This window comes from Spermophilus citellus (genome assembly GCF_964194105.1).
Source record: "Spermophilus citellus genome assembly, chromosome: 1".
In the NCBI taxonomy this organism is placed as follows: Eukaryota; Metazoa; Chordata; class Mammalia; order Rodentia; family Sciuridae; genus Spermophilus; species Spermophilus citellus.
In genome coordinates this window covers 74,171,778-74,193,740 of record NC_138182.1, presented here as the reverse complement: position 1 = coordinate 74,193,740, position 21,963 = coordinate 74,171,778, and the positions used below count along the sequence as shown (strand labels likewise).

The 21,963-nt window shown below is 36.8% G+C and overlaps 1 protein-coding gene across 1 annotated transcript in view; it reads right to left on the bottom strand.

The window, feature by feature from the left end:
* The window catches only part of LOC308640978 (ankyrin repeat domain-containing protein 26-like), a gene marked incomplete at its 5' end in the record, with an annotated part of 47,494 nt that overhangs the window by 17,017 nt on the left and 8,514 nt on the right, over window positions 1–21,963 (bottom strand). The window contains 4 exons of the mRNA XM_081279036.1: window positions 2,729–2,898; window positions 5,442–5,512; window positions 9,578–9,650; window positions 9,745–9,767. Of these exons, the coding sequence (XP_081135162.1) occupies window positions 2,729–2,898; window positions 5,442–5,512; window positions 9,578–9,650; window positions 9,745–9,767 (337 nt within the window). The remainder of the gene's footprint in view (window positions 1–2,728; window positions 2,899–5,441; window positions 5,513–9,577; window positions 9,651–9,744; window positions 9,768–21,963) is intronic.

Below are 21,963 nucleotides of genomic sequence, written 5' to 3'. Positions count from 1 at the left end.
ACTGTTAGCAGCACTGACATTCAGAGCATTCCCTTTCTTTGTCCTAAACTACATTATTCTCTCTTCTTTACACAAGAAGTATTGACTGACTGAGAGCATGATGAGAAGTGGAGCCCAGTAAGCTTCTGAGCCCTCTGGGCTCCTCAGGCACCAAGCCAGAGGATGCTGGGGGCCCCATTGGGACAAGCCTCGGTCTCTACCTGGCAGACACCTGGAGCTCCCACAGCGACTTCCCACTGGCTCACCCAGGATGTGAGGGACCAAGCACCTGCCTCTCCCCACGCCTGGATGACCTGATGGTGGCGGCACCCGTCCTGGCTCAATCCTATCTGTCCTAGTCAAAGATACTAGAAGATGGCAGTGGGCTTGGTGTGGTGAGAAGAATGACATATCTGGTACATATTAGGAAGAGTTTTTACATGGATTCCAAGTGAAATGGGGGCCACTAAAATGCTGTGAGCAGAGAAATCACAATCTAACTTGGTCTAACTGGTCCACTGTGATAAGAATCAATGGAAAGAGGATTTACAAAGAGAGAAGGAGACCCATTAGCTGAGTATTTAGAGAAACAAATAAACAGACTAGGCTGGAGGGTCACAAAAGGTGGGAGAAAACCCAGGGGGATGAGGAACATCCTGAAAGTCAGGTGAAAAAAGTGTGCTAGAGGAGGTTTCCATGGGGTCCAATATTGCTAATAGGGTAAGTAAGATTGTATGGAAGAAATTGTTTCTAGATATATGCAAGTGAAAATTGGAGGGAAAATTGGGAAAAACAATTTTGGAGGAAAGGCTGGGTGAAAATATTGGAGTTCAAACACGAATGGAGGTCTGGGGATGTAGCACAATGGTAGCAGCGGGCTCACCTAGTATGCTTAAAGTCCTGGGCTCTATTCCTGGAATTACAGAGAACAAATAATATAGAAAAAAATAAACAAAGGGAAAAGGAATGTAGCTCAGTGAGTACAGATACTTCTTTCTATAACCTCCTAGCTAAGTGGCATAGATGGCTATGAACTATTTAATTTAACTGCATTTTTCAATCCTCACATAATGATTTCATAGTATGTTTGTGACGCATTAATTTTTTTTCATTTACGTATGTGCCATCAAAACACACTAAGTTATTAAATCATTAGTTCATAAAACTATAAACTAAACTAAAATAACCCTTAATATATTTTAGAAATATATTACATAAGCTGATTACCATTTGCTCATACAGATAGATAATCACCATAGAAAAAGACAAAATATTTCAAGGGCACTAATTCTTGCTTAAAGCAAATCTTCTATTTCTAGGATATTTTGTAGTATGCAAATACAAAGTTATTATGTATATTAATATACATATTTAATATAAAGTAATAAAATATAAGTAATAAAAAGATAGCAAAATTTAATGTATAAACTCAAACATTTTAAGTTGTATGTTAAGTCTCTGTTGAAAAATGTGGTGGGATGCATGCTCCAATATATTATCTTTAAAAAAGATGATGACATAGATGCAATTGACCTTTACAAGGAAGATTCACTTCATTAGCTAATCTTGAATTTAGCACAAAAGTCAACAAATTAGTGCCTGTGGGCCCAATCCATCATTTTGCATATTTTTCTAAAGAAAGTTCTATTGTTTTGTGGTGCTGGGAATAAAACCCAGAGTCAAGGGCATGCTGAGCAAATACTTCCCATAGACGTATTTACATTCTCTTATTAAAAAAAGTTTTAGTGAAATGCACTCCATACCCATCCAGATGTGACTATAATGTGTTTCAGACTATAGTCACAAAGATGCTCTTGTCCACAAAGACTAAAATATTTACTGTCTCTTTGCAGAAAAAGTTTGCCAACTCCTACTTCAGTATATTGAAGATTTGATAGAAGTTTTAATAGATTTTACCCAATATAATAAAGTATTGATGAAACATTGACCCCCATGTGCAATGCATTCACAATATTCAGATTAATCTGATGATTCATTATTTGAGCACTTGGGAATTGGAAACAGGTACCCCAAATCTACTGGTGAGTAGCACTACTGTAACAAGGCAGAGTGCCAGTGCAGCAGGCAGCTTCTTTTTGTAACTCAAAGTGAGTACAAAAACAAAATCAGGATTAAGAAGTGTCATTAAAATAACTGCCTTAAATATACTTTACTTGTGAAATAAACAGTACACTAGAGAGCTAGTCTCATTTTAAGTGCTTGTGTGGTTGATTATTTTATAGATATGAAAATTTAACTTTTTCATTATTGAAGACAATTTAAACTAACCCCTATTTGATATGACAATGCCACACTGAATGCTCTTAATACACATTTAATATATACTGTTTCCATAAATGTTCTCAGCATATGCACTGCATGTCTTCAATGGACACGTTGTTGCATATATCAGATACATTCACCTTTGTACATTTTGTATGATGTAGAATTCATATCTTCAACAAATGTGTTCATGTACATTTGTAAATCATGTTTTCTTGTTCCAGAAAGATAAGTAACAGAAGTGAAGCTGGTAGATTTATGGAATAATATTTGAAATTTTGGTGCATGTAAATAAATCACCCTTGCAAAAGTACTGACAAATTTCATTTATCAACAGGACAGAAGAATGTATTTACCCTCATAATTGCCAAACTTGATTATCATTTTAAAATAAATGTGTCAATATATATATGAAAAATGGCATCTAATGGCTTAATTACTACTGGGAGTACTGCCTTTGCCTTACCCATCATGTTCTTCATTTTTCTTAAGAAAATACCTTTGGAGATCAGCATTTCTGTTCTTTCTTTGTTCAATGAATTCATCACCATTGTTATCAGTGTCCTCCTCACTATGATGCAGGATTTGTGACACTTCCATCTGATTAATTTTATACTTCTTCCTTGTTATTTCCACCTTTAATGAAAGACCAAGGATAATAGTTACTTTTTAGTAAGAAGAATTAAGATTTTGTTCTCATCACTGATTTCATTAATCGATTTAGTTTGGTCATCATGACATTAGTTCTTAATAATCTTTTTGGTTTTTAATTTTATACAATATCATTGAATTTTTGTCATTTCTGTTTGAGTTGAACAAACAACTTTTTTCAAAACTGCAAAAAGAACAATTCTTCATTCTGTGCTTTTATTTTTGTCCACTCTTTGCTACCTAATATTTGCATACCCTATATGACTGGAAGAAATTAATAAAAGTTGACACAAGATGTGCTCTGTTCAATATTTACTCCTTGGATTTTATATTAAACAGCCAGGATTAGGGATGTGGCATTCTGGGCCTCAGTAACAGTAGGAAGATTTCCCCTTGTTGCATTGAGCACTTTCTCTCTCATTGTCATTGGATGTTCTTTTCTCATTTGGATCCTGGGATATCAAGGGTGAAGGAGCTTACTCAAATACAGATTTCACTTTCCATAACTATAGCAGGATATATTAGCAATTAGCCCCATTATCTACGTGGGAGTAAAACTAATGTATACATGGGAAATTGGAAAGTCTCTTCCACTTTGATTTTTCCCCCACACTTTTTATTGGTGTACTATAGTTGTATATAATGATGGGATTTGTTACACAATCATACATATGTCAAATATAACAATATAATTTGATTAGTATTGCTCCCCAGCACTTCTCCTCTCCCTCCTCACCTAACTTTTTCCTCTAAGGACCTTTCTTTAATTTCCATGAGATTTTCCCCTCACTTTTCTTTTCCTTTTTTTCCTCTAGCTTTCATACATGAGAGCAAAAATATACCCCTTGATTTTCTGAGAGTAACTTATTTCACTTAACATAATGGTCACTAGCTTGTTAATTTTCCTGCAAATGACATGATTTTATTTGTCTTTATGGCTGAATCAAATGCCATTGTGTATGTGCACCACATTCTCTTCACCCATTCATCTGCTGATGGAAACCTAGGCTGGATCCATAGTTTGATTATTATGAATTGTGTTGCTATAAACATGGCATGTATGTATCACTGTAGTATGGTGATTTTAATTCTTTAGAAGAATACTGAGAAGTAGTATAGCAGTGTCACATGGTGGCTCCAGGCCTAGTCTTTTGAAGAACCTCCATATTAATTTTTGTAGTATGTGTGTGTGGCAGATAGCTATGCTGTTTCCAAAGTGTGAACCATTGCGACTTGTGCTCATCAGTACAGTATGATATTTTGGTTCCTTTAGGACATAAACCTAGGAATGGTATAGCTTTGTTATGTGGTGATTATATTCCTATTCTTTGGAGAAGCTTCCATACTGATTTTATAAAGGTTGTAGTAATTTACAATCTCCCCCCAAAAATAAAGTGCTCCTTTTCTCCACATCCTCTCCAGCATTTATTATTATTTATATTATTGACAGCTGCCATTCTGACTGGTATGAAATAAAATCTCAGTGTAGTTTTGATTTGCATTTCCCTTATTACTATGTTGGACATTTGTTCATATATTTGTCAGCCATTTTATTTCTTCTTTTGAGAAGTGTCTGTTTAATTCATTGGCCTTTTACTAATTGGGCTCTTCTAATTTTGTGGAGTAAATTCTTTTTGAGTTTTTTTTCTATATTCTAGGTATTAATCCTCTGTCAGAAGAGTAGCTAGCAAAGATTTTCTCCCATTCTGTAGGTTTTCTTTCACATTCCTCATTGTTTTCTTTGCTGTGCAGAATCTTTTTAATTTGAGGCCATCCCCTTGATTAATTCTGGGCATTATTTTATGAGCTTTAGGGGTCCTAGTGAGAAAGCAGTTGCCTGTGCCTAAATCTTGGAGTGTTGACCTGATGTTTTCTTTCAGAAGTTACATAGGTTTTGTTCTAATTCCTAGGTCTTTGATCCACTATTGAGTTGATCTGGGGGAGAGGCTGTGAGACAAGTTTCTAGTCACATCCTTCTATGCTTGGAAAAACAATTTTCCCAGCACCTTTTGTTTAAAAGGCTGTCTTTTCTCAGAGGTTGTAGTAATTTACAACCTCTGAGATGCAGGATCAGATGCCTGCATGGGTGTGGGTTTATCTGTGTCTTCTCCTCTGTACCATTCATCTATGTGTCTTTTTTATGCCAACATGATTATTTTTTGTTAACTATAGCTCTGTAGTATAATTTGAAGTCAGGTATTGTGATGCCTCCAGCATTGCTTTTTTAACTTGGAATTGATTTGGCCATTTTGAGTCCTTTTTTCTTCCAAATGAATTTTAGAACTGTTTTTGCTAATTCTGTGAAAAACATGATTGGTGTTTTGATTGGTATCACATTGAATTGTATTGAATTTTTGACAGTATGGCTACCTTAAGAATCAATTTCTTTTCTTAATATTGTAGAGTTTTCATTCACCTTAGGATACTAAAAGACTATTCTGAAAGACAATTTCATTTGGATTCATCTAATTTGTTGAAGCAAGGAAAATAGCATGAAAAATGGGTTTGAAGTTTACATGATTGCATACCTTTGGCTGCTTATTTTCAGGGTCATCAAGTATGCTTTTCTTTTCTTCTGTTTTCACTATTAAAGATGGTTCTGCCAACAAATGTATTAGTCTATTTACACTACTTTGAATAGTTAGAAGAACAATCATAGAGTAAAATGAAAATGCCTAGTACTAATAATAACAATAACATTTATTTTATCAATTATAAATTGAATTTAAACATTACCTGCATAATTATTATTTATAATGTGGTACTTTGTACTAAAATCAATGACTTGTGCATACTTTTTTTTGACAGGCAAATTCATTTTAGTATTATTATATAATCATATGGGCTATATCTTATTCTAATCAGGATGCCATTTTTGTGGATGTACACAATGGTGAGATTCACCATGGTGTTTTCACATGTATGCACAGGAAAACTATGTCACATTTATTCCACTGCATTCTTAGCACACTCTCAACTGCTGAGAGTACTTTTGATTTTCTTTTGAGATGGGGTCTCATTAAGGTGCCCAGAATAGCCTGACACCAATTGTCCACCAGGCCTCAGCCACCTGAACACCTAGGCTATACAGATGTGTTCTGCTGACTTCTTTAGAAAATACTTCTACTGACCCAAACAAACCACTTGGGGAGAACTGGATGTTGTTAGCTTCAGTGCAAACAAATACCCCAAAAATTCATCTACAAATTCACCCACTGAACATAAAATGACAAATCCTCAGAAAAAAGAAAACAACTTTTCAATACCATAAAAACATAAAAATCCACACACTACATTATTCTCTACTTCCTAATAGTAAGTTTCAATCAGGCCCTGTGCATCTTTAATGGTTTCCAAAGTGCCTGGTACTTTACTCCTTTACAATGAACACTCTGCCCCTTTTGTTTGTCCACACTTCTGACAAATTTCTTTTCTACTCTAAAGATGTGGTGTTCTCTGAATTGTTCCTTGATTTGGGCTGTTGTTCTCTTAATAAAAATAGATAAATAAAAGTTTCTTTCCTTAGGCCACACTTCAGCGTGTTTCTACACCTTTATGGCTTAAATTGTAAATTATTTTTCTACATGTAAATTTCTTTTACTTGTGAACAGGAGAAAATATTTGTAGTCATCTTTGTGTACCCAGCCTTTATTTCTTTGACCCCATAATTATATTTTGAGTCCCTGGTAAGTGCTAATGTAGATAAATGGTGTGGGGGATGATTTTGCTTGAATTAGTCCTAAGCTGAGAGTTAAAGCATACTAGCCAGAGAGAAATAAAGGAAGAGAACATGAAAGCCGTTACAAGAGAGGGTGGCACCTGTTAAGTAGGGTCTGTGTTTGTCAAAAATATTGGGATAGTGAGGAGGAATGGCAGAGGACAGGGAAAAATGAAGAAAAGGATAAAAATAGTTGAACAGAACTCATTCTATCAATGTTTTCTAGGTGAGTTTAAGGTGATTGACATGAGTATTCTCAAGAGTGGTGGTTCATAGGTATACATGCATCAAAATAAAATCACTCTAATGTTGTGGGCAGGATGGAAATGAGGGGTATAAGCATAAATGGAGGGAGATAAATAAGTATAAGACAATAGAGCAAAATAAAGATGACAGGGGCCTAAATGGAGGGAACATCCTCAGGATCACATAGGATCCTACATTTTCAGCCCCCAGGAAGATTATGTTTCACTAAATTATTAAAAGTACAAATCGAAGTCTGTGGAAAATGAGACTCTACTCATGACTATTAATAGAGCTGGGAATGAAATGCCCTTTGACCTGGCCCAGGGTTCCCGTATTATGGTGATATTGTGTTGTGTGCATACCCCACAAGCCCAGGGAGCAGGCTACATTTGTGTTGTGATCCCCTGGCTCTGAATGGCTTCTCAGGATGAACCCCATCAGTGGCCAGGACTAGAAGCCCTTTCGTGATGGTGACTCATGGAGTCAGCTCATCCCCAAAGAGGGAGGGACACATGCTCTACTCCAGCAGTCTTGGGGTCCTGGTGGATGAGGGTTTGTGAACACAGGAAGCCAGCCCAGTGCTCCCCAGTTGTGTATATATATCACATTTCCTTAACATTCATCTCTTGAAGGTTACCTTGGTTTATTCCCCATAGATTGGCTATTACAAACTGTGCTTGGCTATTACAAACTTGGCTATTATACTGTGAGCCTATTTCCCTATGGTGTGCTGAATTTAGATCTTTTGGATATATTCCAAAGAGTGGGAAGCTGGATCATATGACATTCATAGTGTTTTTTGAGAAACCTTCATAGTTTCATGAGAGGCTGTGCTAATTTGCAATTCCAACAACAGTGTTTGAGTGTACCCCCCATATTCTTCCCCAAACTTATTATTACTTGTATGCTTGATGATGTCAATTTTAACAGAAGTGAGATGAAATCTCAGTGTAATTTTGACTTGCATCTCCCTTATTGCTAGAGATGTTGAGCATGTGTTCATATATTTGTTGGCCACTTAAATGTCTTCATTTGAGAAGTATATGTTTAGATCTTTTGCCCATTAGCTGATTGGGTTATTCCTAAAGAAAATGTAGTAACTAAACATAACAGAGTATTAGTAAGCCATAAAGAACAACAAAATTATGGCATTTTCTGGTAAGTGGATGGAACTGGAAACTATCATGCTAGGTGAAATAAACTAGGTTTGAAAAGTCAAAGGTCAAAAGTTTTCTCTGACATGTGAAAGCTAGTCCAAAATAATAGGGAAAAAAAGGGAAAGTGAGAAAGAAAGGAAAAAGCTGTGGGTGGGGGGGAGGAGGATTCCATTAAAGAAGAAGAAAGACCCATGGATTAGATGAAGGGGGCTAGGGGTAAGGGAGAAGAGATAGGATAAGGGAAGAAAAGCAGAATGAATTTGACATAAGTTTCTCATGTCCATATATGAATATACCACAGGGAATCTCTCCATTATGTATATTCACAAGACTCTAATACAAACAAACAAACAAACAAACATAATCAGGTGTGTTAGTGCATGCCTGTCATCCCAATGGCTCAGGAATAGGAAGTGGAAGGATGGCACTTTTGAAACCAGCCTGAGTAACTTAGTGAGAGTATAAGAAACCTAGTGAGATCCTGTCTCAAAATAAAAAATAAAAAATGCTGGGAATGTGGCAATCCCTAGTACCACAAATAAATAAATAAACAAGATAAACACAAATACACTAAATAATAGAATAGAGGGGATAAAGAAGACCTAGTAACAGGGGAAGAAAGTCAAGAAGGAAAAGTCAAATACTGGGATCCAAACTAGAGCAACAAATATTCCATAATTTCATAATTGTGTCCAAATGAATCCTAATTTATGAAAAAATAAAAACAGCCAATTAAAAAAAGGATAGAAGACTGGTGGTGAATCTTAGTGGCAAAGAGCTGTTTAGTTTGAAAAATAAATGGGATTCAATCCCCACCATAGAAACAAAACAAAACAAAACAAAGGAATAGTGACAAAAATGAGAGGAAAAACATCAGTGGTACACATAAGTAACTTTGAATTTATCACTTGTGGTCACTATTCAATGACGTGAATGATTGTTCTCTATACAATACAATACAATACAATTCTAAAGGTCTGAGAAAATTCATTAGATATATACAATATATTGTTTGATTTTCTAAGTGCAGTCCTGATCCCATGAGTGTTGTGGGCATCACATAAAGTGTGACACAATATACAACATTTTCAGTGCAATTTCTCAATAGGCTGGATGTCATAATGGAAATAAAATGAATTATTTGAAGAGATGAGTTTTCCTATTTCCCAGACTGGCATTGAAATCCTGCCTCAATCTCATAAGAAACTGGAATTATACTAGGTCTCACTGCCTACCTCACTGCAGTAAAAATATTTCAATATTGGGGAAAAATAATCCACCTCTGTGAAGCCCTAAAATGTGTAGTGACTCCAATAGCAGAGCTTAAAACATAGAAATATTTGAGATAAATGTTACAACTTAAAAATCTTTCTTATTAATATATACTTTTAATCATGGGTGCCAAGATTGACACTGGCCATGATTGTGCAAAATCATCATTTCAAATGAAGGGAAAAAAGAATTAGGAATAGGAAGAGCATACTAATTCACAAGTTTTAATATAATATAATTCATTTTAGAGAATTTGTACTGTGAAATTTACCAGGTTTGAGTGTCCTTATGGCCTTGATCCCTCCTGCTTCATTTGGAAAAGAATCTTTCATGGTAGTGGTAGGCTGGATGCATTTGGAAAAGAAAATAAATATCACATTCTTCATACCATGTGCAATCACTAATCCAAGATACAAATAAAAATCAAATTACTTTTACCTTAGGAAATTTCTCTTGAGACACTGAAAAGCAAAAGGGACATATATCATTAACCATTAAAATAGGACAAAAACCACTCATCCATTCCTGCTGAATTAGTATGGAGCTGAATCACTGTGCTTAGCTTTGATAATGATTATTATACTTTTGGGTGTGTCTCCTTTTTGTGGTTGGTAGAGCCACGTGACCAAAATGTACTGAAGAACACCCAGGAATATGTAGTTATGTTTCCAAAAATGAGATTATGTTTCCAATGGCCAAAATAAATTAGGAATGTGTATTTACAATCCTAAACATGCAGACTGATGGAGAAAAATGTGACCTCTAATCAGAGGACAAAAGCAGGACCTTGACAGGCTAAATGTGAAAGTTGATTTCAGAATGTAACAGTGTGTATCTTTAATATAATTAAAAAATATTTAATCCATCACATTATATTTGTGTGTAATATCCCTCCATTTCTTCTACAAGTTTAATAATACAAAGCTGTCATAAGGGCCCAGATAATTGTACAATTTGTTGCTCATTAAAAGAAGTTCTCTGCACTGGTCAGCTCAGACATACTTTTAGAATGACAGCTAATGAAAATATTCTTGTTTTTCCATACCTATGGGAGAAATAGGTACACTGATAATTCTTATTTCCTCTGGTTTAGCCATATTATCATTTCTTGATCCACTCATGAGAGAAGACATAGGAAGCTAAGGAGAGCAACTAAGAACAGAATAGGGAGGAAGAGCATGAGAAGAAGATCACCATTAAACAGGGACGAGAGGTGGGAGGGAAAGAGAGAGAGAGAAGGGAAATTGCATGGTAAAGGAAGGAGACCCTCATTGTTATACAAAATTACATATAAGAGGAAGTGAGGGGGTAGATGGGGTAGAGAGAGAAGATGGGAGGAGAGGGGAGGGGAGGGGAGGGGGGATAGTAGAGGATAGGAAGGGCAGCAGAATACAACAGACACTAGTATGGCAGTATGTAAAAAAGTGGATGTGAAACCGATGTGAATCTGCAATATGTATACGGGGTAAAAATGGGAGTTCATAATCTGCTTGAATCAAATGTATAAAATATGATATGTCCAGAGCTTTGTAATGTTTTGAACAACTAATAATAAAAAAAGTAAAAAAATTACTAAAATGTGGTAATCACAAAGAAGACAGCATGTGTCAGAGTTATCACATATCAAGAACAATTATAATTCAAAATAATTAGATTTAAAATAAAAATTATTGTGTTCAAGGAATTAACTCTACAAAGTCTTCTGCTTAAAAAACTAAACTCTTTTGATATATCATGTTAGTCTTTAAAGGATCTTATCAGAAAATTAGCTATCTAAGAATGAGACTGTCACTCACAAAAGAGTATAACCATAGCAGGCCCAAGACCATGAGGTCAATTCATAGTACCATCACTCCCCTAAATGAAAAAATTTTAGAAACTTTAATAAGATAACCAAAGTTTCTAAAATGATATATATCTCAGGTGAAAAATACATGATGCAACACCCATTCCCAATGCCTGGTTGTTGTTAAGGAGAGGAGAAATGAGTAGCTGTAGATTACACAATATTAGCAGCCCTACATCTTCCAATAAACTCAGGACCAATAAAATCTCATTTTTTTACTGATTCAAATATACTGAAGCCAAATGAAATTCATCCTCTCAGTTTCTTAATTTCTGCTTCCTTCTTACCTGTCAAGAGACATACTCAAATTATAGACAAGATTGATGTTTCCCTATGATCTAGTTATAGTCTGAACTATGATCCAATGGTCTTCACTGACATTTCTCTCAATACTTTTTCTATAGAGAGGTTTGTTCCCTCTACCCAGTATGTGGTCTAGGGAGCAGGAACATTGGAATCACCTTTGATTTTATTAGAAAGGTAGAATCAAAGAACTGCTGAATTTGAATGTGCATTCTGGACATTATAATGACTGATGACTCATTAAATGTTGAGATTCTTGGACTATACTGATTCATTTCTAAGTTCTCTACCTCAACTTCCTATTTGGAGTTACCCCAGACTCCTCCTGTTCACATCCCTGTTGTAAGCTGTATACAAATCACACTTTTCAGTAGACATTTGAACAAATGACGACTTTGCATTCACCCAAAAAGCAATCTGTTTTTTCTCTTTCGCATTTTGTTTCTCTCTGCTATTTTCTGTCCTAGGAAGTAGTAACATTTTAGATGATGATGTTAAATCATATACATACATAGCGGACTTATATGGGTTTATATGTAGTTATGGTAAACAAAACATTGCTCTGTGTGATCAGAATCAATTCAATGGGTTTGCAACAGTAAGAGACAGTGAAAGTATTGAAAATCCTCCTACCTGCCAGACAAATTGTTTCTATAAAACTTAACTTCTGTTTTTTTCCTCAATACAATTTCAATAGTACATTTATTCAACTACTAGAATATACTGGTGGTCAGGTTGAAAATAAACATCTCATATCATGAATTATTTTCATGTATAATTCTTACCTTCTATATGTTCTTTTACTTTGTGTTTTTCTCTTTGATTTGCATCATCATCATTTTCAGATGAATGAATATGAAACATCTTCAGAAGCCTCCCAAAACAACCCTGGTAAAGTGAATATCAATAATGAGTGGCATAAAGATTTCTAATCACAATCTAATAAGACATCGAAATTTATAGTTTTGAGATCAATGAGTAAAAATTAGACTAGTGCCTAATGAAAATCGAAATATTTCAAACCAGAACCTCATATACACTCTCCAGATTAAGCTGCACTTTTATCTCCGTATGGAAACTGACACTGTAAAACCAAAACGAAGCACAAAGAGACATATTTACTGACAATACAATAGATGATGTGCATATTCCCACAAGGAATAAACTTCAGTGTACCTGATCCAACACTTCATTTCCCACCAATAGAGGATATTTAATAAAAACTGATTTTAAAAAATTCTTACAAATACACATGCTGTTATTCAGCATTGAATATTGAATTCATTCCAGTGACTGACTTATTTTAGTGTATGAATAAGAAACTGGTTTTGATAAAAGAGTCTGGATTATGTCATATTAAAAAGAAATAATATAGTATTGATGTTGCTTCTTTTAGATCAGCAAGAGTTTACAAAGTCTAATTATCTTTTGTTAAAATTTTCCTGATAAAAAATTATTTGAAAAAATGGCATAGTACTAAGAAATAGGTTTCTGTCTATTCCCTTTAACCAACAGTACATAACCATCAGGTTGAGCATGAAATTATTTCCAGTTAAGGAAGAACAACAAAACATTTACCAAGGAGGGCTGAGGTTGTGGCTCAGTGATAGAGCACTTGCCTGGCACATGTGAGGTACTGGGTTAGATTCTCAGTACCATGTAAAAATAAATAAATAAATAAAATAAAGGTATTGTGTCCATCTAAAACTAAAAAAAATATTTTTAAAAAAAGTTCCCCAAGGAAGGAAAGAGGTACACAGACAGACACAAAACTGACTGATACCTGAGTGGTGTGCAGCTATGCCAAGATATAGTGTGGCTATGGGATAACCAGAGTGCAATTAGAGGGAACCAGTGAATAACAAAGGCATTCCTAAGACAAATGGACTGCAGCAGCGCCAGGCAAAACCTGGCTGAGTTGAAGAGGAAAGCTGCACTCTGGTGAGCTCAATGGGAGAATACCAGCAATCCTAACAAAAGCCAAGTCCAGTACAGTCAACCAATCATTTTCAGCAAAGGAGAGAATTGGATTCTGCCTGATGTGTCAAGGGAAGATAAGTGTACTGGGATTCTTTCCTGCAGCTTCTCAGAGTGCCTGCCTGGGAGACTTCATTCACTAGGGCTCCTATTCTCAGATTTCTTCACGAGAGATCAGAAATTTTGACTTCAAGGCTCAACTCTGACATGAATTCACTGTGTCATGAGGTATTCACAAGAGTCATGCTGGGTTATAGGAGAGAAACCTAAGGTGCACATGTGCTGGGAGCTCTGAGCAGCTGAAGAAATGCACCTATAGTCTACCCAAGGGAAAAAAAGACAGGGACTTTCATTTCAATGTGATGTTTGTAGCTATGGATAGACCATCATCTGGTAAGAATCACTGTTCACACAGGTGAGCAGATATCCCAATTATGGACATACTTAAATTTCAGAGGCACCTGGGGGGATTGCCCTCATTTCCACCACTGACATTGGTTCAGGGATGTCCTTGGGGTCTCTGATGGATCCCAGAGGGGGAAACCTAGTTAGAAATGCTCTTTAGCTGAGTCTGTCTGTGTCAGAGGTCAAGAACACTTGCATCTCCAACACAAACCGGCCATCTCTATGACATTAGAAGAGAGAATGACTGGGATGTAAGGACAGTAAGAGTTTTGGTAAGCTATTTGGCCAGTCTATGGAGTGCAGAGCAGTGGGGCCACGGCCCATTGCAAATTGGTGCTTTCAGTTTAGTGACAGGGAAAACAGCTTTCTGTGCTTTCAAGAGGGAGAAGATTCCAAGAGTGCTGAGACAGGTTCTGGTGGAAAGCTTCATTCCTGCAGTACACTACCCAAGCACAGATGTGCAAGGAAGCCAACTTTGTCCTAATCAGAGAGAGGGAGGGAGGAAATCCTACAGGGACTTGAGAATTGCATACTCCTGAGCACATTTGCTAAAAGGATTCCAGAAGTGGGGATTGCAATACAGATCAGTCCCCAGGCTCCGTGTTGTGGCAGGGTTTTTCAGGCAGTTCCAGTTTTTCCCAGACTCACATCCCTGGGTATAAAACAAGTATGACTATTCCTCTGTAAATGAAAACTTGCCCTCAGCACCCCTTGAGAGTGGGAGAGATCTGTCTTCATACTTCACCACCAGGATTGTTCTATCTGGACTTGAGCTCAGGAGAACAAGCAGAACTACATTTCCTTACAAGAATCCCCTAAAGTTATTGGATTCTAAAATTATAATTCCTAGGCAGAGACACATTTATGTGAATTGCATCAGCACATTGAAATCTAAAATAGTTTTTCTCTTCTGTTACTTGAGGCATGGAGATCATTTTGTAAAGTATTCCATTGGTAGTTGATTTTTTTTCTAAGTTGTAGTTGTTGCTGGTAATTATTCTCTACTTTGAACAGATGTTGATGGGTAAACCTAGCACTTTGGTCAATCTCAGTGGGGCTCTGACACTGAGATGATATAACCCCTGCCAAGGTCAATTTCTCCACAGAGAAATTGCTTCAGTAAAATGACCCAACATATATCTTGGAAGACAAATCAATCCAAATGCATACACAAACCTCATCATAGCAATACAGCTTATGAGAGAAAACAGGGCAATAACATACCTAAAAAATTTCAGAGTTGCCCCCAAACTACACGGTATACTTCCATTCACTAAGAGGTTGAAGTAAACCCCTTCATAATTATTACTGATTTTCTACATGGAAAGGAAATGAGCTGGGAAGTTATTATAAGTTCCCTAACAGCAAAGTCCAATCTGGAATGTAATATTCAAGATGGAAGTTGTGTTTCTATAAGGAGCCTCTGTCCTACCTTGACACTGACACTAAAGTCAAGTTTCAATGAAATCTTTGAGTCACTGGGAATTAAAAGCCTTTCACATGGTAGTGCTCAGTGACCATGGCTGTTATATTTGTTCAAAATTTCAACCGTTGTTAATAAGTTTTATATTTAATGTTATTTCATTGATAATATAAGGAGATTATCCAAAAGGAAGCACAGTAACCATCAGAAATAAAACTTTCTATTATCATGGTTTCTTATAGTATTTGTAAATTCATAACCAATTAAATGCTTAAGTTCAGACTTAAGTATCAGATTCTAAGGCTCTTCTGAAAACTAATTTCATTTAGCCAACTCTTCATTATCAAAGCAAGGAACACTATAGGAAACAAGGAATTTAAAGTCACAGGTTTACATACCTTTGCCTTTTTCTTCTCTTTACCATCAAGAGTTTTTTGACCTTTCTCTGGTGGCACATCTAAGGGTGGTTCTGAGGACAAATGTATAGATTTATGTAAACTACTAGACCACTTTTTTTAAAAGAGAGTATTCTATCAAAATTAAATAAATACCTCTAATAATAACTTAACTTACATTTTCCCAAATATGCATTTAATTAAGCTTAAATTTTAGCTGCATGTTTAGATTGTAATTTATATTGCCATTATTTAGGTTGGGAATTGAACTCAAGGCTTATGCATATCTGGCAAATATTCTGGCACTGAATTTCATCTCTAGACCTTTTATATTATTTTGACATCCTGCCTCTCTAAAGTACTCAGGCTGGCTGGAAACTGCAGTCATCCCCCAAGCAACTGTGATTACAGAAGTTCTCAGTGTCTCCAGCAAATACTGACTTCTGAAGGAAGTATTTTTACTCATCCAAAACTTCAAAAAATCTTTTGGGGAGACACTAGATGTCATCATATCAGTGCACACAAGCATCTCAAAGATTCACCACTCAAGACAAGTGGAAAGTTCTCAGAAACAAAATTTTAAAATACCATAGAAACATGAAGATCCACACTGTTTACTATGTTCTACTTCAGAATAGTAATTCACAATAGCTAAACAATGGAACATACCTAGGTGCCATGCAATATAGGAATGGATAAAGAAAATGTGGTATGTATCTTCAATGGAATATCACTAAGCTTTAAAGAAGAATGAAATTATAGCATTTGCCAGACAATGGTGGAGTTGGAGAATATCATGTTAAGCAAAATAAACTAAATTGCAAAAAAAGAAAACGAAGGTCAAATGTTTTCTCTAATATGCAGATGTTAATTCACAATAAGGGGTATGTGGCACTGGAAAAGAATAGATATACCTTAGATTAGATAGAGGGAAGTAAAGGGAGGAGAGGGGATGTGAGGATAGAAAGGATAGTAGAACAAAACAGACATTATTAATTTATATATATATAAATATACGTATAATATATATATATACATATATATATATTACTACAAGACCAATGTAATTTTACAACTTCTACACTCAGAAAAATGAAAAATTATATCCCATCTTTGTATGATATATGAAACTATATAAATGCATTCTAGTGTTATGTACAACTAACTAAAACAAATTAAAATTTTTACCATTTTTTCATTTTTTTGAGTGTTATATATATATATATATATATATACACATATATATATATACACACACACATATATAAATATATATATATATATATATATATATATATATATACACATATATATATATACACACACATATATATATCTGTCTTCCCATTTCTGGGCTTTTTAAATGAAACTAGTCATTTTTTCTTGCTCAGCTTTTTGAGTGTTAAGGGTTTTGAAGTAGTAAATTTTTGTTTTGTTTGGTATTGTTTATTTCACTACTCTGTTTCACACCTTTTCTCTTTTCATTGCTAACAGACAAATTCTACTATACTCTTTCATTCTTCCTTGAAATTTTTACTTCTGTATACACTCTTCCATCCTCATAACCAACACATCCTACATCACCACCTCATTTGCCCTAATAACCATATGAAATTACACTTTTCTACTTTCCTATCTTTACTGCTTTCCTCTTCATAAAATTATACTTCAGGGATATTCACACTAAAACATGCAAAGAGTCCAGTGGTGCATTTTGGATTTGACATGTATCTGAGACAATGGTTGCCTTTAAAAATATTTTTCTTATGCTCATAAGGCAATTTTGTACAAAGATGAATGTACACATTGACATTGGTCTTTTTGTACCCAATCTTCACTTCAAATTGGGGATACAAAAGAACTATGAATGAAAAACTTTCAGAGGTTTTCACATAGGGCCACAATTTCAAGTGTTTTTATAGATGCTTTTACAGAGTTGTTAAATGAATTCAAGGAAAAATCTATGTCTCTGGAAAATGACATTATTTCATAACTGTACTTAGCTACATTCTTTCTTGGCTTGCTCCTTTTCTCCACCCTTCTGGTTTTCAAAAAGAACCACTACCACAGGGATCTACATTTGTCCATGACCAATCCTATGATCCCTAATCCCCCATAGTGCTAAAAATGAGCATTTCATAGGATGTTCAATTCTATATGTGGCTGTTGAAACATATAAGTTTATGGGTATTGAATCAAGGTATATCTGCATGACCTGGGACTTCATTCCTGAATGCATTTCTCACTGGAAAGAAGACAAGAAGAGTGAAACAATTTGGCGCTACATCTGAAAGAAGACAAGAAGAGTGAAACAACTTGGCACTACATCTCATGACATATTTGGTCCCTAAAACTCACAAGGCTTTTGGGCATCTCCAATATGTTTCTCACCCTCTCTCTGTCTCTCTGTTTCTGAAAATAAACATGATTTTCCCCCATTCACAGTGTACACCTGCTCCTCTTGTCTCCATTGACTCTCTGCAAGCTGCCTTCCTCCTTCTTCAATCCACATTCTACTCTCCCCTCCAGTGATTCCCAATATAAATCTACTCGGGATTTGAATCAGTTACTCCAATCATCTGATGACACTGTGAAGTTTACCTGTTCCACAAATGGTACAAGATATACCTCTTGTTACCTTCCACATTGTGAAAGCAATACTAAGAAGATTCATGTCTAAAACAATTCAAATATACTTCAAATTAGGGTTTTAAGTAAATATTTTGGCCACTGAAAAAATTTGAAAGAGTTTGGCACTTACCATCCAGAGTATGCGTTTCCTTATCAAATGCATCCTCAGAGAAACCATCAAAGCGCTCTCCTATGCAAATCTCAGAGACTCTCTGGTAAAATTCATAACAAATTGATATCATTTAAAATTCATATCAATAACCCATTCTGAATCAGCATTTTAAACCAGACATGTCGCTTGGGCTGTGCACGTCAGTAAGGATTAAAAAACTAGACAAGTCTAATCTTCCAAAATTGAACGATTGAAAAGAGAACTTCATATATCCTCCCCCACGAAGACCAACTTTCATCTTCACATGGCTACTGACTCTGAAAGGAGAACGCCACCACAGAAGAAACACATCCTCCCAAAACATACTATCTGATGCGCGAAACTGCGCAGACATACTACTCCTGTAACACCTAACCCGACTCAACGTTTTCTAGCATAAAGGAGAGAATGATATTTAAAATATACTCGAACACATTCTGACAAATTCGGATATCAGCCAGCATTACACACAGGCAACATTCTGATGACAGGACATTTGGGATAGAATCACGTTGGTTTGTAAGAATTTGAATTATGCTATGCTGAAGGGAAACAGAACAGCATTACCTGGGCCTCCTTAGCTGAACAAAAACTTTTGCAATCTAAAAAACCTTTGGGGAAATTTTTACCGAGAGGAAGACTCATCCTTCGCATATGATGCCAAATTAGGGAGAGAAAGATTTCTCCATTTTGCATTTACCTAACTTGGGCTTCATGATGTGGTTGTGTAGGCAGCACGTTGTAGTCAAAAAGCAAACAGTGACAGAACAGGGTACCAAGGCATAAAAGTGATTTTGAGTACACATTTTCAAGACGCCCTGGTACATGAAAATTGAATAGGCCAGGAGACAGGCACAAAAAGAGTGTGGAGGAATCTAGCAGGGCAACTCAGAATATCATGGGAATGAAAATGCCTTTCCTGATTGCATAGTCCGAACATTCAACGTGGGCCTATGGGAAAGCACAGGTGTCTTTCTTTTCTTTCTTTCTTTCCCTTTCTTTCTTTTTTCTTTCTCTTTCTTTCTTCCTTTTTAAATATTCATTGTCTATCCTGCTTTTTTGGTCAATTTGTTTATTACTTCTGCAAGCCTTTGGGGTAGTTTCTTGGATCTTGGAGACACAAGATCCTATTCTTGTGCCAACAGTAATATTTTAACATCTGCCTTTCCTATTCTTGCCCCTTCCCCCGTTTTCTCATGGCTCTCTTGCCTGAATGCTCAGGAAGCTGTGTTCCAGAATTGACCCAGTTCTCTAATGGGGAATAGACACTGAAGACAAGGCCTATTGAAATCCATGGCCCTTGGTTAGAGGCTAGTAGTATAATCCTAACCTTTTGGGCCACAAGTAGGGACCACCCTTGAACATGAGTCCATTCGGTGGCCATTGGTGTTTTTCATGAGTCCATCATAATAACCAGCTCTTAAATCAGTCTAATATTTGATCATAAGTCATTGATCATTTCAGGAGGTTCTCCAAATGGAAGCAGAAAACCCCAAGCAATTTTAGGCCTCAGACCTAAGGAGCAACTAGTTCAATAAGGTACCATGAATTCTGAAATGGTTTGCACATTCTTAAAGTTTCCAAGTGTTTTTAGACCGAAGGATTCAGTGATGATCTCGGCTTGATGAGAATAGTCAGAGAGGTCATTTCATGGGGCCTACTGTCCATTAGTAGAGCAAGGCAAATGTTGGGAAGCCAGGAAGGGAAATGGCCATGTTTACATACCTTTGGCTTCCACTTCTTGGAACCACCAAGGGTTGTGCCCGCTTCCTCTGCCTTCACATGGAAATGTGCTTCTGCTGACAAATATGCAGATTTACATAAATGAATGAGAACATCCTGAACAGGGATGCTGTGTCCTAATGGAAATACACAGTTCTAACAGTAATTCACTTCTCTTTTCCCACACATGCATTTACGTGCAGCTTCACTTTCAGCTGAATGCTGATTTTTTTACTTACATTGCTACTGTGTGTGAGTGAGTGAACCTGGAATGGGACCCATGGACTTTGGCATGCTTGGCAAACACTCTGCCACCGGATTTCCTCCCTTGGGATCTTATGCTAGGTATTAGGAAAACCATTGGATGAAGCTGACATAAATTTCCTAGGTACACAGACTGCTGTTTCTTGCATTGCTCCTTGGCTAGCTCTTTACTTGTTTTTCCACTGGATGATTCCCTGAGCTCTGGATCATCATGATTTCTGGATTGCAGGGAACAACAATATGGGTCCCATCCTCAGTCAATGGTATCAGTCACCATTGCCAAGAGTCTTGATTTACTTGACCTGATAGTTGACTGAGCTCCTGGTAAGTGCTAGTGTGGATAAAAGACTTCAGATGTGGTGGTGTTCCTGCAGGTAGGGCCAGAGCAGTGTCTCAATGAGTGAGCATGGGGGGCAGCCAGGGGTCGGAAATGGTGACAGCAAGGAAGGGATTTGCAAGGGAGAGAAAGAGACCATGATTCAATGGCATCTGCATGGCTCAAAACAAATACAGTTGGAGTCGTGTCAAGTGACTGAAAGGACAGGGGACAGGGATGCATACACCGAGAGAGGCCCGATTTACACTCTGAAAGGTTTCTAGTTGACTTGACAACACTGGGACCATCACGTGCATAAAACATCAGTGCATAAAGGCAACGTGGGTACACCGAGGTTCATGCCTCATACGTGCAGTGTAGCGAGAGCAACGTGACACATCCCCCGGGTACATGGAATGCGAGGGGCCTGTGCGAAATTGGTGGCGATTGTGTAGAATATAATTTGGATGCACACCTGGACTGGGGGAAGGTATGCAGACACGTAGAGGGCACGAAGTCGTCAGTGCGAGGGAACAATGAGCTTCTTAAGTGAATTCAACTAAAAATCTGTGTGCCTAGAATGGGGGATCATTTCACAAGTCTGTAAAACGTATCCAATCAGATGGGACAGGAACTAGAGGACAGGATTCAGGTGTTTGTATCCAACATCTGGTTTCTGTGCTGCTCAGCTGCCTACACTGAGGAAAGTGTTCTTCATGTTTGGCGTGCGATGTCCTGAGCCTTGGAATTGCCAAAGTCCTCAATGAATCAGAAGAGCTGGCATTCAGGCTCAGTGGTAGAGAAACTGCTTTGCATGTCAAGGTCCTGGGTTCAATTCCCTCCCTTGAAAATGACTATTACAGGCATGAATAGGAATAGGGTCGATGGCATCAGTGTCGTGAAGGAGGAACTTTGGATGGGCAGCCTGAGAGACCATGCAAGGAAGCTATTGCCTATGTCCTGATAATACCATACTTTTTCTATAGGAAAGAGGAGAGGGGAAACGTATAGTGAGGTAACATAGTAAGTGAGTGCAGAATAAAGCACACAGAAGGAGGAGGTCACTGACTGAGTAAATCCGTGCATAGAGCACAATATGGGTGTGAGCCATCAAAGAGCATGCTGGGTGTCGTGATAGCACTCAATCTGATTGTTTTTACGTGGCTTCTTCACATGTCTCACTGGCTCACCATCTATTTTTGTGTCCAAGTCCAATATGGAGCT